General features: G+C 40.0%; 1 protein-coding gene across 5 annotated transcripts in view; it reads right to left on the bottom strand.

Annotated features, from left to right (window-relative positions):
- Window positions 1–17,897, bottom strand: part of helz (helicase with zinc finger) — a 302,830-nt gene that overhangs the window by 151,738 nt on the left and 133,195 nt on the right. For all 5 annotated transcript variants that reach the window (XM_073026388.1, XM_073026389.1, XM_073026390.1 and 2 more), the window contains 2 exons: window positions 14,195–14,296; window positions 4,820–4,998 (listed from right to left, as the gene is read on the bottom strand). In XM_073026388.1, the coding sequence (XP_072882489.1) occupies window positions 4,820–4,998; window positions 14,195–14,296 (281 nt within the window). The remainder of the gene's footprint in view (window positions 1–4,819; window positions 4,999–14,194; window positions 14,297–17,897) is intronic.

Genomic DNA, 17,897 nt, shown 5'->3' with positions numbered 1-17,897 from the left:
TAACAGAAACACTAGTCCAAGACTCTGATCATGAAGTCTCAGCCCAACTATCAACCTAAGGCATATCTTGAAAAACAAGCAATACACACACAAAATGCTAGAGGAACTCAGCAGGCCAGGCAGCATCTATGGAAAAAAGTACAGTCGACATTTCAGGCCGAGACCCTTCGGCAGGACTGGTGAAAAACAGATGAGGAGTAGATTTAAAAGGTGAAGGAAGAAAGAGAAAAATACAAGGTGTTAGGTGAAACTGGGAAGAGGAGGGATGAACGAAAGAGCTGGGAAGATGATTGGTGAAAGAGATGCTTGGCTGGAGAAAGGGGAGTTTGATAGGAGGGAACAGAAGGCCATGGAAGAGAGAAAAGGAGGGAAGAGCACCAGAGGGAGGCGATGGGCAGGCAATTAGATGAGGTGCGAGAGGGAAAAGGGGATGGGAAATGGTGGGGGTCCACTTTCCAGCATCTGCAGATTTTCTCGTTTGTGCCCTGAAAAACAAATAGTATCTCAAAAATTCTCACAAAAAGATATTTTCTCAAAAATTTAAACAGTAGAAAGGAGTGTGCAAAACAAAGGGGAAAAAGCTTTTCATTTAAAAATAACTTACATGACATTGTGGTCAGCTAGCCTGCCAAGTGTGCATCTGGAATTCACCCAAGCAAGGCAGCTGTGAGGATTAGCATTTGAACCTTACTACAACATTCACTGGCAAAGGTAGCAGCCTGGTTTAGTTCGCCTAGTATTGATACTCAATTTGAATATTCCTCAGTTAAGGTGTGGGGAGAATTTCATGCCTACAATCACAAAAAAACTACCACTTCACTAATGAGAACCAGAGATTAATGTATATCTCTGTTCTGCATCTCTACAATGGATATCTCTTGGCCGTATAGTATATGAAGAAGAAAACAGGAGAATTATAAAATCCGACCAAAACAAAGTGAAATCTATTTTCTCGGGAGAAACAAAAGCCTATCATCACTGGTCTCCATGGGAACAGCAGTGAAATATGATCCGTGCTGATGATCAGTTGAGGGATGCTTCCTACACGGCACACAGAGGGTGAAGTACCACACTGTCATAAGGAGCACCTCAAGGAGACTATTATTTTATTGCTTTTTCAAGATAACTCAAAGAATTTGAAGAACATTGATTAAGAAAGAATTCCATTCCCATTAAAGACCAACAAATCCCAAATATACCATGATTACTTCCTTGAATTATCAAGTCTGATGAAACCTGTTCTAACACTGTAATCCAGAGTGTGCATAATAGCTTTGATTCATATCGAACTGAAACGTAGTTATTACAAAGGCGACGATCACTCTTGAAAAGAAACCACTGCAGCTACACAGCACACAAGACAGGCTTTATTTGGAACGACCACTGTGACTGAAACACTTTTAAGCTTTTTCAAAGACACATGAAACGCCAAACGATGTTGAGTCAAAGGGAAATGATGAACAGACTACATCTTTTGTTCTATACCAGAGAACCTGCCTCTCTCCTTTCTCAAAGCAGCAATAGAGATTAATGAAGCAAATTCACAGGTGCAGCAATTAAAGCAAACCAGATTGCACCTACAGATGAACATGAACGAGGAAAAAAATCCTTTTCTTTTTCAGAATGTAATTGCCCACTAGAAATTAATTGGTTGTGTCCGATCAGTGCAACAATTCCTTAACTGAAAAGATGCTTGTAATGGGGTTCTCTTTCCCCGAGTGATATCCCATTTACATTACCACTTTGCTGCTAATTAGCAGCAGATTCATACTTATAAAAATAGTTTGGCTAAGCTCGAGTCAAAGCATCACCAGAACCAGAGGCAGATTTAGTGAAATGTTACTGAATGGCTGAGCATAGATCAAGGACACCGTCTCTGTCTCCCTGACAGCTATTTTGCTATCTTTATTTTCTTCATAGAGATCGTTAAAATGTATATGTGAAATTCAGCACTGGGTTTTTCAATTTAAATCTCTACTACTGCTTTAATCACATCCATTCTGTCATTCTGGGACACAGGAGCAAGAGCAGGAGCAAATTAATTTATTTCCAAAAACAACATTCATAAAAACAGACAACCAAGAAGAGAAATTTAAGCTACTTCAAGGTAGGTATACCTCAAAGAGACTTTGCAGTGGAGCAGCAAATCATAAGCATAGGAGATTCTGTATTTGCTGGAAAGTTTGAGCAACACACACAAAATGCAAGAGGAACTTGTTAATTCGGGCAGCATCCACGGAGGGAAATGAATAGTTTCTGGCTGAGTGATAAGAGTTCATTGAGACCCTCTCTCACTGCTCCCTCTCTGACTCTTTGACCATGTGCTCACCCAGGCTCGACCTATCACATGCAAGCTTGGACTCCTTCCCTTCTCTCATCTTTATCCTGGCTTCTACCCTGTTCCTTTCCAGTCCCAAAAGAAGGGTCTCAGCCTGAAACATCAATGTTTTATTTCCCTAACATTTGCTTCATCCTATCATAGATATTCCTTTTGAGATATCCACCCCTCACCCACTTTCTCCGCAACTTAAATCAAACTCTTTTACCCAGTTCTGATTAAGGGTTTTGGATCTGAAATTTAGAAGGTCAGGCAGCATCTATGGGGGAAAAAAAATAAACAGTCAATGTTTTGGGATGATACCTTTCATCAGGACTTGGCCCAAAATGTCAATAGAATAGATCCAAGATGGCGGCGCGACGCAGCTTGCAGCGGCCACTCCAAAACTGATTATCTGTTATTTGTGAAGTGAGGTGACATGCACAATCATAATCAATTGAAAACGGACGTGGAAGCACGGAGAAACATCGGGAAATTCCAGGAAGACCTTCTTCGTTGCTGCTGCTGTGAGGTCCAGGTCTCTGCTGGGAAGAAAAGGCCCCCAGTCCTTGGGGTCGCGTTGCTGATGGCCATTGGCAGGGCCGTCTTAATACGCTCGGCAGAGGATGGTGCTCAGAGAAGCTGTGCCGGAGGGGAGGGTCGTCGGCTCGGAGGTTCGACGGACTCAGGTCGCTTTCAGTGTGTGCTGTGTCTGCGAGGCTGGTTTCGAAGGAGCTTTCATTGTGTGCTGCGTCTGCGAGGCTGAGCCGGGCGGCGCCTTGGAAGTCCGTAGCGGGAGTACTCCCTTCTGCCGCCAGCGTGGGATGGCGAGTCTGTCGGGACCCTGGGGACTTGTGGAACTGTGGTGATTTCTTTTGAACTTACAGTCCTTTAACATCTTGGACTATTTTTACTGTGCCCATAGTCTGTTTTTTTTTTATCAATTATGCTATTGTTTGCACTGTTGTAACTATGTGGTTTTGTGCAGGTCTTGTAGCTTTAGTTTTTGGTCGTTTTTGTCTGGTGGATTTGGAGCTCCTATCCGGGGAACACGCTAGCGTGATATTAATACGCAGCAGCCTCTCCGGACTCTGGATTGGGGATTGCCAAACGTTACGTGGATTTTCTGGTGTAGTCTGTTTTGTCATATGCTTTTGTGATATCATTCTGGGGGAACGTTGTCTCATTTTTAAAACTGCATTGCATTTGTGGTTTCTAAATGACAATAAACTGAATCTGAATCATTAACTCTTTTCCATCGACTCTGCTTGGCCTGCTGAGTTCCTCCAGCATTTTGTGTGTGTTGCTTTGGATTTCTAGCATCAGCAGATTTTCTCGTGTTCGTTCACCTGAAACTTGACCATTTCTTTTTACACAGGTACCATCTGACCTGCTGAGTGTTTCCAACATTTTCTGCTTTTACTCTAAATTAGTGTCACGTCTACACACAGAACTGGTTCCTAACTCCACAGCTGAAAGATTTAGCCTTCCCTCTATGGATTCCATCTATACTTCTCACTGTCTGAGTAAAGCAGCCAGCATAATCAAAGAGGACCCACCTCCACATTCTCTCCCTTCTTACATCAGGCAGAAAATACACAAACTTGAAAGCACGTACTATCAGGCTCAAAGACAGCTTCTATCTCGCTGTTAAAAGACTATTTTGGTAGTAGGCATTAATACCTTCTGTTGCTAAGTGTATTTACAGTTTTGGGGGTTTGAATGTCCTGATGTATACTCTCTAGATTGTGTTGTGGTTGGTCTGGAGTTCTTTTTTGTTGCGGGGCTTGGGGAGGATACTAATTTTACATATCTTCAATTTGGGTGCTTTCTCAATTATCTTCTTTTGTATTATATTATTATTGTATGTTTATTTTTGCACTGTATTAATGTTCTTCATTCCGATCTGGGTTTTTTAAAATCTGTAGCGATGTAGAAAATGTATTAAAAAACTAATAAAAAAAAGACTATTGAATGGTTCCCAAGTACAACAAGATGGCCTCACAATCTACCTTGTCATAATCTCACACCTTATTGTCTATGTGCACTATACTTTCTCTGTAGTTGTTGCAATTTATTCTGCATTCTGTTATTGTTTTATCTTGTATTACCTCCAAGTACTGTGGAGTTGATTTGCTCAGTATGAAGAGTATGCATGACAAGCTCTTCGCTGCATCTCGGTACACAAGACAAGAAAAAACATTTTTTTTTTTGATTTTCATGTTAAATTTCACACATCGGTTTTTGAAAATTGGGTGAAATACAGTAAATAAATGGAAACCGTAAGTTCACAAATGCTTTACAAAATAACCCTCGATTATCAAATTTCCAGGGAAGACAAACTTGGCTTGTGATGTATTTTCATAATTTAGGTCCTTGAGCATTCTGACAAATATGCTGCTTAAGGACAACATTATAAAACTTAAATTTTGAAAAATAAGCAATAAAAACAGAAATTTCAAAAATACAGAAACCTTGATTCAAATTTCCAATGTGGCTTACCTAATTCAAGATCCAATTGGCAGAGATATTGTGATGTACTTAGAGTAACCACTACCACCCGATGTCTCAAGATATCCTCTTTCTGTGGCATCTGAAAGGTGGAATGTGTGCTTGAAATCAAACAATACTGCTGCACTACAGGATGCACGGTCTTCACCCATCGATTTCGGAAATACACCCTGCAAGTGAAGAAACACAATTTCAGACAACATCCAATTGAATACTTTTTATTTTAATCAAAAAGCAAAGAAAAATTACATTTTGGAATTCTAAAACAAAAAGTACTGGAAATACTCAGAATGTCAACGACATCTGTAAAGAGAGAATCTGAGTTACCGTACCATGCCAATAAACTTCTGATGAAAGGACATTCACTTCCTCTCTTTTCACAGAGGCAGCCTGATTAGCTAAATATCTCCTGCATTCGCTGTTACACCTTAAAACTTGTTTTTGAACATTTGGCTTTAAAGGTCACAACTTCAGTCTTTGATTTTATAATGCAAAGCTAACATTTTGTTCAACTAACTATCCAAGCAACTGCTACACAAAATGAAAATCAAAATAAAAACACTGGAAATCTGTGTGGTTTCAATATCGCCTGGAATGGAGGGGCCACTGCACAGGATGCCTCAAAAAGGTGGTGCCCATCATTAGGGACCACTATAATCCAGGACATGCCATCTTGCAGTTGCTACCATCAAGGAAGATGCACAAGAGCAGCAAACATACACTCAACGTTTCAGGACTAGTGGCTTCACCTCCGCCATCAGACTTCTGAATGGACAATGAATCCATGAACACAACCTCACTATACTTGCTCTCTTTATTGCACCGCTCACTTAATTTGATAATATTGTAAGGGCTTCTCCAGATCCACTTTCTCCGGTTCCCTTCTACTGTCTTAGGACGTATCGGGTAGATTAACTGATCATTGTAAATTGACCTGGGATTAGGTTTGGGTTAATCGGGTTTATTTGTGGTTGCTGGGGTGGCACAGCTTGAAGAGCCACAAGGGCCTACTTGGCGCTGTATCGCTAAATAAAATAAAATATGTAACAAATTTCTAATTATAATTTTCAATATTTTTATGTATTGCACTGTACTGCTGCCAGAAAACAAATTTCATGACACATTAGTGTTTCTGAAATAAAAACAAAAAATGCAGAGAACATTCAGTAGTTGAGGAACTTCAGATTAGAGATTCTTCATCAGAACTGGTAAAAAGAGAGATAAACAAGTAAGCATTTAGTAGCAAAGATGGGTTTTGGTATTCCATGGGGGTGAGTTCAAGTGGGTTAACAAGAGCAGTTACAAGCACATAATGCATTAACCTGGTTAATACCCAGGTTGTGAGACATACACAATGAGCCAGACTATACAAATGTAATAACATAATCTGAGCTGAAACTATCTTAGAAAGAAATGGCCAATAGTGGAATGCATAAGATAAAAACTTAGTTATCTAATACTGCAGTGCGTCCAGACAAAAGATGAGGTGTTCCTCAAGGTTGTGTCGGCCTCAATGGAACAATCAGGAGGGCACAGACAGAAAGATTGGATTAGGAGAGCCATAGTGAATTAAAATGGCTCAGCTTCCAACTCTTTCACTGTGATCTTACAACTGTGGGCTGATTATTTTCCATTTCACAACTGCTACTGGAAATTCATATAAACGGTAGATACATGTGACGGTAATCAAACTAAAATTAATCCTCAAGAAATCATAACGTATCACATAATCTCAGTTTTTCCACCATGAAGACACAGTTAATCAGAGTAATTCTCTGCAAGACACATCCAACATCTGTATCCTCCAAAGGCAGAATAAATCCCCATATGTATCACACCAAACTTCCAAAGTCAACCTGAGGTATTATGTACAAATAAATACACCCAAATTGACTCTGAACACTTCCAAACACAACTGAAAACAAACTGACATGGCCCAAAGAAAGAGAATAGAGGTGATTTCAAATACTGAAAGCATTAATGCACAGGATCTGTTCTTATTCTCCCTTAAGTGTCCATCTTCTTACATGAAATTACACTGAGAGCTACTGCCACAAAATTCAGATGAAATGTTACAAAATCTTTAGTTTTAATGGTTATTTCTAAAGGTGATAGTTGATCCACGAGCAGTTTTAAGATTTTTGTCATAAATACTAGAACGTAGGAGAATGGGACAAGAATTGACAGAGATATAGACGGGGTAAATGCAAACAGGCCTTTTCTGCTGAGGTTGGGTGAGAGTAGAACCAGAGGTCATGGGTTAAGGGTGAAAGGTGAAATGTTTAAGGGGAACATGAGGGGGAACTTGTTCACCCAGCAGATGGTGCGAGTGTGAAACGAGCTGCCAATAGAAGATGCAGGATCATCTGCAACATTTATGAACAGCTCGGATAAGTATATGGATGGAAAGGTTATGGAGGGCTACGTTCCAGGTCGATGGGACTAGGCATGATTAATAGTTCGGCAAGGACTAGATGGTCCTGAGGGCCTGCTTCTGTGCTGTAGTGGTTTATTACGGTGACAATTCAATGGTATATTTTATCAAAAATTAAGTAAATTATCACTGTTTTATGAAGTTAAATTATCTCTTGGTAATGTGCAAAGGCAGGTTAAAGATACTGAATCCTGAATCTGCTGAACTTTAACCATACTTCAGCAAACTTGTATTACATAGCTTGTCTTGGATCTTTTAAGACTTCTCGGGAAAGTAAGAGAAAAATCAAGCACTATGATCATTGCTGATGTCAACTATCATCATTAAATACAATTAAGAGCTTGCATAAATTGAATGAAATTACTTCCTACTATTGAGAAGTTTTAGATAGCAATCTGAAATAATTACAAGCTTTTAAAGCTGAGGGAATTAATGAAATCTAATGTAGAGAAACTGCAAGGTTAATCGATTTGGCTGATAGAATAAAAAAAACTAAGTTTTTAAATACTGAGAATTATTTAAAAAACATGAATTTGTGCAACTTTGTATAAGCAGCATAAAAAGAGCATGTAGCTACCAAAAATAATTGGTAGGAAAATAGTCTTTCTTGTAAGGAGGGTACACAAGATTAAGGAAATTTTCAATACCAAAATACTGCAAACTGGTAAAGTGAAATCTAGGTAATAAAGGGCAAAATTGTCAATAGGTTAAGCAGACCCTGTGGAGACAGAAATTGAGTTAATATTTCAGATCAATGATGTATTTTTTAACAAGAATAGAAAAATCCCTTCAATTATATAGGGTCCTGGTGAGACCATAAATTATAGACAGCATGCAGTTTTTCTTTCTGTAGGAAGGATATGCTTCTCTTGAAATGCTTATGCATACTAAATCACCAAGCGTAGTGGGAAACTGAAAAATTAGGAAAACTTTAAAAAGCAACTAAGTACCACTAAGTGAGCAATAAAGAAAGAGATGCTGGATTATAAAAATAAACTAGCACAAAATATAAAAACAGATAGTTTTAAAAAATAATTATATAAAGTGGAAAAGGGTGGCTAAAGTGAATGTAGATCCCTCGGAGGACAAGAAGGGGGAATTGATACTGGGTAATGAGGAAATGGCCGAGGCTTTGAATGACTATTTTGTAACAATCTCCACATCTAACATGCCAAAGAGAGGTGTTATGGATGTGATGGGATGTGAAGACCCTGATACAATAGATATCACTAAAGAGGTAGTGCTGAGTAAACTTGTGGGCCTGAAGATAGATAAGTCCCCTGGTCCTGATTGAATGCATCCCGGGGTACTGAAAGAAATGGCAGAAGTTATAAAGGCTTTGGCGATGATTTACCAAAATTCTCTGGACTCTGGGTAGGTCCATGCGGATTGGATGACGCCACTGTTCAAAAAAGGATGTAGGCAAAAGGCAGGTAACCATAGGCCAGTTAGTTTAACATCTGTAGTTAAGGAAAATTCTTGAAGCTATCATTAAAGAAGAAATAGTGAGGCATCTGCAAAGAAATGGATCCAACAGGCAGGCACAGCATGGATTAAGCAAAGGCAGGTCCTGTCTGACAAACTTACTGGAGTTCTTTGAGGATATAACAAGCGCAGTGGATAAAGGGGAACAGATGGATGTTATTTACTTTGATTTCCAGAAGACGTTCAATAAGGTGCCACATAAAAGACTTGTATATAAGATAAGGATGCACAGAGTTGGGGGTGATGTATTAGCATGGATAGAGGATTGGTTAACTAATAGAAAGCAGAGAGTTGGGATACATGGGTGTTACTCTGGTTGGCAATCAGTGGTGAGCAATGTGCCCCATGGGTCGGTGTTGGGCCTGCAACTGTTCACAATATACATCAATGATCTGGAAGAAGGGGCCAAGTGTAGTGTATTTAAGTTTGCTGATGATACTAAATTGAATGGAAAAGCAAATTGTGCAGAAAATAGAGTCTTCAGAGATATAGATATGTTAAGTGAGTGGGCAAGGGTCTAGCAGATGGAGTACAATGTAAATGCAAGGTCATCCACTTTGGAAGGAGAAATGAAAGCAGATTATTATTTAAATGGTAAAAAAAATTACAGCATGCTGCTATGCAGAGGGATTTGGAAAGTGCTTGTGCATGAATCACAAATGGAATGTTGGCCTTCATTGCTCGAGGGATTGAATATAAGAGCAGGGGGGTTTTGCTGCAACTGTACAGGTACTGCTGGGGTCACCCCTGGAGTACTATGTGCAGTTCTGGTCTCCTTACTCGAGGAAGGATATACTGGCTTTGAAGGTGGTGCAGAGGAGGTTCACCAGGTTGATTCCAGAGATGAAGGGGCTAGACGATGAGGAGAGATTGAGATTGAGTCGCCTGGGACTGAACTCACTGGAAGTCAGAAGGATGAGAGGAGATCTTATAGAAACATAAAAAATTATGAAAGAGATAGGATAAGATAGAGGCAGGAAAGTTGTTTTCACTGGTAAGTGAGACTAGAACTAGGGGACATAGCCTCAAGATTCGGGGGAGTAGATTTAGGATGGAGATGAGGAGGAACTGCTTTTCCCCAGAGAGTGGTGAATCTGTGGAATTCTCTGCCCAATGAAGCAATTGAGGCTACCTCAGTAAATATATTTAAGACAAGGTTGGATACATTTTTGCATAATAGGGGAATTAAAGGTTATGGGGAAAAGGCAGGTAGGTGGAGATGAATCCATGGCTAGATCAGCCATGATTTTATTGAATGGCAGAGCAGGCTCAACGGACCAGATGGCCGACTCCTGCTCCTATTTCTTATGTTCTTAAATCAGAGCAATCAGGGTTTCTTCAGAGGACTGGGTACGTATGTGTGTGTGGGGGTGAATGGGGAAAAAATGGGACTTGTTTGCTGTTGTTTTTTTCTGCTTGTTGTGTTATGTTCTGTGCTATTCTGCCGAGCATTATGGGTAGACTGTGTTGGCACTGGAAGTCCCCCAGTACGTACTCGGGTGTGTTGGTTGTTAAATCAAACGGCACATTTCACTGTATGTTTTGACATACACACAATAAATAAATATGAATCTTAATTCATTCCTGGGAAGAGGAGATTATGTTCGAGAGAAAAATCATATACAACAGGAATAACATGTTCAGAGTTTATGAAAGTGAACTATGACTTGAAGCAATTGAGAATTAGCATCCTGATTTGTTGGCCATTGACACAAACAACACATTACACTGCATGTTTTGATGTGCATGTGACAAACAAAGCTAATCTTCTCTTCTCTCTTTATTTGGCATTCCAAAGTGACTGCTCCCTCTGCAACAGCCTGTTGTACCTCCCAAGAACAGTAAAAGTATCCCATTCTCTCACAGCTTCTAACACCTGTCCACTTGCCTTAAACACTCCCTCTGGCATTAGCAGATTTCTTCAAAGAAATTATTCATTTTTTAATTAATTTTGCTTGTTTTTTCTTTCCACTCTTATCTATAAGTGTATACCTCAGATAAATATTTTGTGGAGATTTGTGATATATATGATTATATGATATATATGTACAATGTCTGAAATACATCTTATGGAAATGTTTGTTTGATGATGAACTTCAATAACAAAAAAAATTTTTTAAAGCCAAAATTTATTGTAACACACACAAAATGCTGGAGGACTCAGCAGGTTAGGTAGCATCTATGGAAATCAACCTTAAAAGAGGCCTCATCTAAATTTATTTGTGTTTTATTTAACAATAAATTTGCTTAGCATTGCAAATGTATTTCCAGGGATGAGAGCCCCAATGGAATTAGCACTAGAAGGAGTATTTATAAGTAAGGCGTTATAAGGCACTGGTCAGACAACATTTGGAATATTGTGAGGAGTTTTGGGGCCCTTATCTAAGAGAAAATGTGCTGGAATTGAAGGTTCATGAGAATGATCCCAGAATGAAAGGGTTGATGGATAAGGCATGTTCCTTGGCCTGTACTTACTACAGTTTAGAAGAATGAGGGGAGAATCTCATTGACACCTATCAAATATTGAGGCTACGTCCACACTACGCCAGATAAATCCGTAACCCGTTTTTACCCTCCGTCCACACTAAAACGGCGTTTTCATCCCTCGAAACCGAAGCTTTTCAGAAATGCTTTCCAGTGTGGGTATTTTTGAAAACGCTGCTCAGGCAAATCAGTGTGGACGGGGTACGGGAGACTTTTGAAAACACTGGCAGATGGCAGCACGCTATTTCATTGTTTTCTTGAACACAACCTAACAATTTCAGAACAGACGGCAAAGAGACTGAAGCCAGAAGAGTTAGAAATGTACTCACCAAATACTTTGACCCATAACTTACTGAATAAATAAATATACTGCACTCACTTTGCCCTGCTTTCTGTCCTTGCTCGTATGAAGGTGGTTTACCTATTTATGCAAGTACTTCTCTGACAATAGATGTGAAACAGCCTAATGTAACATTGTATGTAAATACAAGATAACACTGATGCAGACATGTTTTATACATTTAACAAGGTGCTTTATTAATGCAACAGAGTTAGTTAGTTTTTCAATGTTCGTCGTCAGCCGGGTCAATCTGTCCGTGAATTCCCTGTCGGTTGCCCTAATGCGTGAGAGCCAACAGCTGTCCATCATTTTAAGTTTTTCTAGTCTGTAACTGCACAAACACGCACTGTTACGGCGAGATTCGACACCAAACATGTCGCTTGTTTTAGGTAGATGTGTCCTGCGCATGCGCAGGAGGAGATTCACCAAAATCTCCATTTCAGTGTGGATACAGATATTTTCAAAGACACATAGTGTGGACGCTATTGTTTTTATGTGAAACCGGCATTTTCAAAATTATCCGGTCTAGTGTGGATGTAGCCTGAAAGGCCAGGATAGAGTGGGTGTGGAGAGGATACTGTCTTTAGCAGAGGAGTCCAGGACCAGAGGGCAGAGCCTCAGAGTAACAGAGATGAGGAGGAATTTCTTTAGCTAGAGGATGGTGAGCCCATGGAATTCATTTACACAGATGGCTGTGGAGGCCAAGTCAAAGGGAAGGTTGATAGGTTCTTGACTAGTAAAGGTGTCAAAGGTTATAGACAGAAGGCAGGAGAAGGGAGTTGAGAGGGGTGATAAATGAGCCTAATTAGAAGAATGAGGAGGGATGTCACTGAAACCTATCAAATACTGAAAGGTGTAGATAAGAGTGGATGTGGGCAGAATGTTGAAAAATAGCCCAATTCTGCTCCTATGTCTTATGGTCACTTGGGCAACTATGAAATAATTAAAGTCTTCAGCACATTACTCCATGTGGAGTTAACTACAAGGCAATATGTAATAGCTGCCTGTGAAAGCTGGCATTCACCAGGCAGAGACACATGGTAGTCAGCAATGAGACACAGATCTCAGGGCTGCAAGCATGGTTAGTGTGGGCTTTACTGGTGATTGGTAGTGGCTGTTCCAATTTTGACAGACCACCTGGTTCCACAGTCTCTCTCATCCAATTCAATGTTCTCCCCCACTCCCTGACCCCAATCTCTATTTGGCAAACAGCTCTCCCCAGCTCAGAAATTTTTCTAATGGTAATAAGCTCAACAGTGGTACTGGCTATTGTGTATGCATTCACAGAGAAGGCTCTGGCTGGGCAGAACCATGAAGTCAAGGAAAGAAAGAAGAATAAGCAGCTTCCCAGTATGTAATACGGGAGATGGCAAGACCTGGGTGCTCTGCCGTTCCCAGCTGTGTCCCATACTGACCGTGCTGGGTCAGCATGCACCTGAGCCCAATATCTCAGCATTAATAAATTGCAATGTTCACACCACCAGTACTCGGCACTGAGCAGTCACCTCAATGCTGATGAGGCCAATTACAGTGATATTGTGTGGAAATCTTAGTTCAGTTCAATCCAGTCCGTAAACATGCACCAAGTCTTCAGGCTTCCCATTTTGACCTTACTGCCCTCACCACCCACAGTGTTTGCTTAAATTTAAGCTGGGCTTAATGAACTGAATCACATCTTTTAATTAGGTACTGTAGCCAACCAAACTACAAATTGGGCTCAACATTTCAGAAAACATTTCTTCTGTTCCATTTCCAGCACCTCTAGATGGTTTTATTTTTGTTGTGTCAGCGCCCTCTGCCTTTCACAGCTTTTTCTTAATCACTCTTCCACTGTACAGACCTCTTTTTCCTTGTTTTTTCAGCATCTTAAAAACCTTTTCCCAGTTGCATAACAAAACATAAACTGTTATTCCTTCCTGAGGCCTTATCTGACTATTGTCAGCATTTTCAGATTTTGAGAGCAGTGACAACTTACAAGGGAAGAATATGTTTGTCTAGGGTTTGTAAATCTGGCGGGAACAAAGGATGTTGTAAATGGCTAGGCTAGAGCGCTGTAGGAGGGGTGTGGGACAGCTGGCAAAGGAGTGTCAGTGGTGTGGGGTGGAACGGGTGCAGACACATCCAGACCCAAGACACCAGACAAGGTGATTTGATTCCAGGGGACAGGCTCAGAAATTTACAGTACAGAAATTCATCCCATCAACTCAAAACAGGTTGGATTTCTGCATTTAATCAGAACACAAGATACTATGGATGCTGGAATCATCTGATGAAATCATCCTAATGAAGGGTCTCAAGCCTAAAAATTAACTGGTTATTCCCCTCCATGGATGCTGCCTAACTTGCAGAGTTCCTCCAGCATTTAGTATACGTGGCTCTGAATTTCTGTAATGTAACTTTCAGAGGGCACCCTAATCCAGGGAACAAATTCTGGCTCAGCTTAGCTGAACTCATCTACAAGTATCTGGGCCAAAAGCAATAGATAATATGAGCTAAGTACATCAACATTTCAATCATTGCTAATCAATCATTCCAAACCAAACAATCATTATGTTTACTGGATTAATAAGCAACAGCAAATTATTATAAAATAATAACCATGCCAAATCTTTGAATGTCATACCTGAGAGGTCTGGCCTGTGGATTTCCAGCTTCGACATAAGGATGCAGATAATCTTTTATATATAAATCAGCAGCACTGTTGGAATGGGTGCAAATAAGGATTCTATGGAGGAAAGAAACACACTAAATATTAGAAAAAGATTAGGAATGTGTCATCAAGATTTGACTGAAAGTTAGCAAGCATAGCAACACTTACAAGCAATTATCTAAATATTTATTCCACGCTTTGTAAAGTAATTGGAGATTAAATATGAGCAAATGTACAAACTTCCCAAGAGCACAGTAATAATCCTTTGATATATTTCTCATGTGGATGGGCCATAATCCTGCAACTACTTCTGGCAGAAACCTCAAAGAGAGCAAGATTGGAACCAACTTATGGTCTAACAATCTGAGCTTGAAATTTTGGTCCCTGTTTCTTTTCAATATGCATAGTGGTCTCTTCTAATTTCTCCTGAACTACAAAACTCAGGCATATTTCCTCGCTAATCTGACCTTTGGCAATTCACCTTCCTCTCTAAAACACACTTTGCTCTGATTTCACTGAACTTGAATAATCAATGCCATACAAACTCATGGTTAGTAAAGGCAGAAAGCTATATTGTTTGGTTTACATTGTGGAATTATGTCTTATTTTACAATATGCACCCAGGACAAGCACGACTTATGCTGGAGGAACCGGTATTTCTATGCACCTCACCCATTGCCCTTCCATGTGGTGGGACAAAACGTGTGGGCAGAACATGCCCAGCAGAGTGGAAGAGATCGTTTGGAACATAAGTTTAACTGTAATTGGTTTATTATTATCACATGTATCAAGATACAGTGAAAAACATGTCTTGCATTCTGTTCATACAGACCAAATCATTACAGAGTCATTGAGGTAAAACAATAAAAGAATGTAGAATGAAGTGTAACAGCCACAAAGTGCAGTGCAGGTAAACAATAGCGTGCAAGATCATAATGAGACACAGATCTGAAAATCTTTGGACTGTTGTGTGAATATGAACACAAAAGCTGGAAACCCAGAGTAAAAAATACAAAATGCTAGAGGAACTCAGCTGGCAGACGACATCAATGGAAAGGAATAAATAGTCGACAGCTTCCTGATGCAAGATCTCAGCCTGAAACTTCGACTATTTGTTCACCTCTACAGATGCTGCCTGACCTGCTGATTTCCTCCTGCAATTTGTTTGTGTGAATATGGACTCATCTTCATTATGCTTGATTTTATGCAATTATTTTTCCATTGCATCATACATTTCAGTGAACTAACATCAAGTGGTTTCTGGCAAATAGTTATGCCAACTTACATGGTTAAAAAGTAAAAGCAGCAAGAAAGGCAGCTGCAGACAAAACACTCGGACTTAGCCACCCTAGATACATGAACAGGCCTATCATTACCGTACAACCACCTGTGATGTGAACCACCAGCTCCATGCTGTGATCTGCTATGCTGAGAACTGTAAATCTGCATCTTAAATCCTGCCTGATACTCTGTGTGCCACGTCTCACTGAATGGCAAGCAACAACCACTGAAACTTTATTGTTTGCTTGTTTGTTTGTTTATTTATTTAGTGTTACAGCATGGAGTAGGCTTTTCCACACCCCTTCAAGACACACTGTCCCAACAGCTCCTAACCCCGATTAACCCTAAACTAATCACAGGACAATATTACAATGACCAACTAACCTAACCAGTACAACTTCCGACTGTGGGAGGAAACTGGAGCACCCAAGCAAATCCCATGAATTCCACAGGGAGGATGTACAGCAACTCCTTGCAGAACAGTGCCAGAACTGAATTCCAAACTCCGGAACCTCCTCACCCCGAGCTGTAATAGCGTCACAATAACCACTGCACTACCGCGGTGCCCAAAGCTTGCCAAAAATTACAACTCATCCAGAAATGCAATCAAAAACCAATTAAGTGCAGTTGCTGAAAATCTGAACTACAAATGCAAATACAATGACAGCATCTGTGGAGAAAATGGAGATAATGTTTCAGGTCTCTGATCTTTTATCCAAGTAATTTATGACGCAAGGTCAAAGACCATAAAACATCAACTCTTTCTCTCATTAATAAACTTCCCAGATGCGCTGAGAGTTTTCAGAGAATTACCATAAAGCACAAAGAACAAACTTGATTTAAACCTACTCTTTTGATAAAAGCGAAGATCACAGTGTTAATCTGGATTAGAATGCTATGAGCCAAGAACAAGACAGTGATTAAGTAAACTCACTAATGGACAGTACATTCAGTTGTGGAATGAGATGGAATAAAATTCTTAAGACCATAAGAGAAAGGAGCAGAATGAGGCCATTTGGCCCATCGAGTCTGCTCTCATATTTTATAATGGCTGATCCATTTCCCTCTCAGCACCAAAATCTTGTCTTCCACCCTCCTCCAAATCCCTTCATACCCTGACTAATTAATAATCTATCAATCTTTGCCTTCAATATACACAATGACTTGGCCTCCACAGCCACCTGTGGCAACAAATTCCACAGATTCACAACTCTCCAGCTAAAGAAATTCCTCCTGATCTCCGTTCTAAATAAATGTCCCTCTATTCTGAAGCTGTGCTATCTGTGATATCTTTTATCTTTCTAGCTATCTTCCTATCTTGAATTCTTTGAGAATTCTTCTATCTTTCTTGAAAACAGATACATTTCTCAGTGGCCATCAGAAGAAGTAACATATGGATATCCAAACTGACAAGTTGTATTTTGGCTACATTTATTCTAGCCTACAGCAAAACCATCTGTACTGTAGATGCCCATTTCTGTCTCACTTCCAGCTGTATTTCAAGCCGGTGCCTTCCGAGAATGTTAAAGACTGACACACCAAAATTATGTTTTGCATTTTAAATGTGTAACACACATTTTTGATTTGTGAAAAATTCCAGTTCAACTCCATCCTTTCAAAGGATTGTCTTAAACACCTTCTATTCATTGAGCACCATCCAGTTCCAGGCTGGGTCAAATGCAGTCAAAACATCTCACATTGTCTACAAGATGGTATGAGGCAGTAGGACGAAACAGACATTGGCCAAGGATAGCAGCAACTTTAAACACCTCCCTGGCTTGGTAACAAAGTGCATGAAAATGCAACCATCTGCAGAATTTTGGTTACTATCTGAAGCTACTTGGAAATTTCCAGCCAAGCTTACAAGACAAAGCCTAACAATGAAATTTCAAAATCACATACAACACTGTGCTGGGTTTAGAGAGGGTAATTGAAGAGATGTTGTCACTGCTGATGTACAAAAGGTATAGAGGGACTTTGAAGAAAATCCTACTGCTAAAGTTCTGGAAAACTTTGGTCTGTGAAATGGAAAGGGAGCAAGAAACAATCTATTGGAGGAGCTCAGCAGGTCAAGCAGCATCAAAGGGAGGAAAAGAATTGTTAATGTTTCGAGCTAAAACTCGGTATCACAAATGGAAAGTGAATTCAGCAAATCACAGAATTGATTGTAATTTCAGGAAATATAATCTGCAGGGCTCAGGGAAAGAGAAGTGGAATGGGACTGAATACACCACCATAATACCATAAAACACAGGAGCAGAATCAGGCCATTCAGCCCATCGAATCTGCTCCACTATTCCATCATGACTGACCCCAGATCCCACTCAACCCCAAACACTTGCTTTCTTGCCATAAACTATCATGCCCTGACCAATCATCAAACTACCAATTTTCA

The sequence above is a fragment of the Hemitrygon akajei genome, chromosome 22, assembly GCF_048418815.1.
Source record: "Hemitrygon akajei chromosome 22, sHemAka1.3, whole genome shotgun sequence".
In the NCBI taxonomy this organism is placed as follows: domain Eukaryota; kingdom Metazoa; phylum Chordata; class Chondrichthyes; order Myliobatiformes; family Dasyatidae; genus Hemitrygon; species Hemitrygon akajei.
This window is presented reverse-complemented; position numbering and strand designations above follow the sequence as displayed.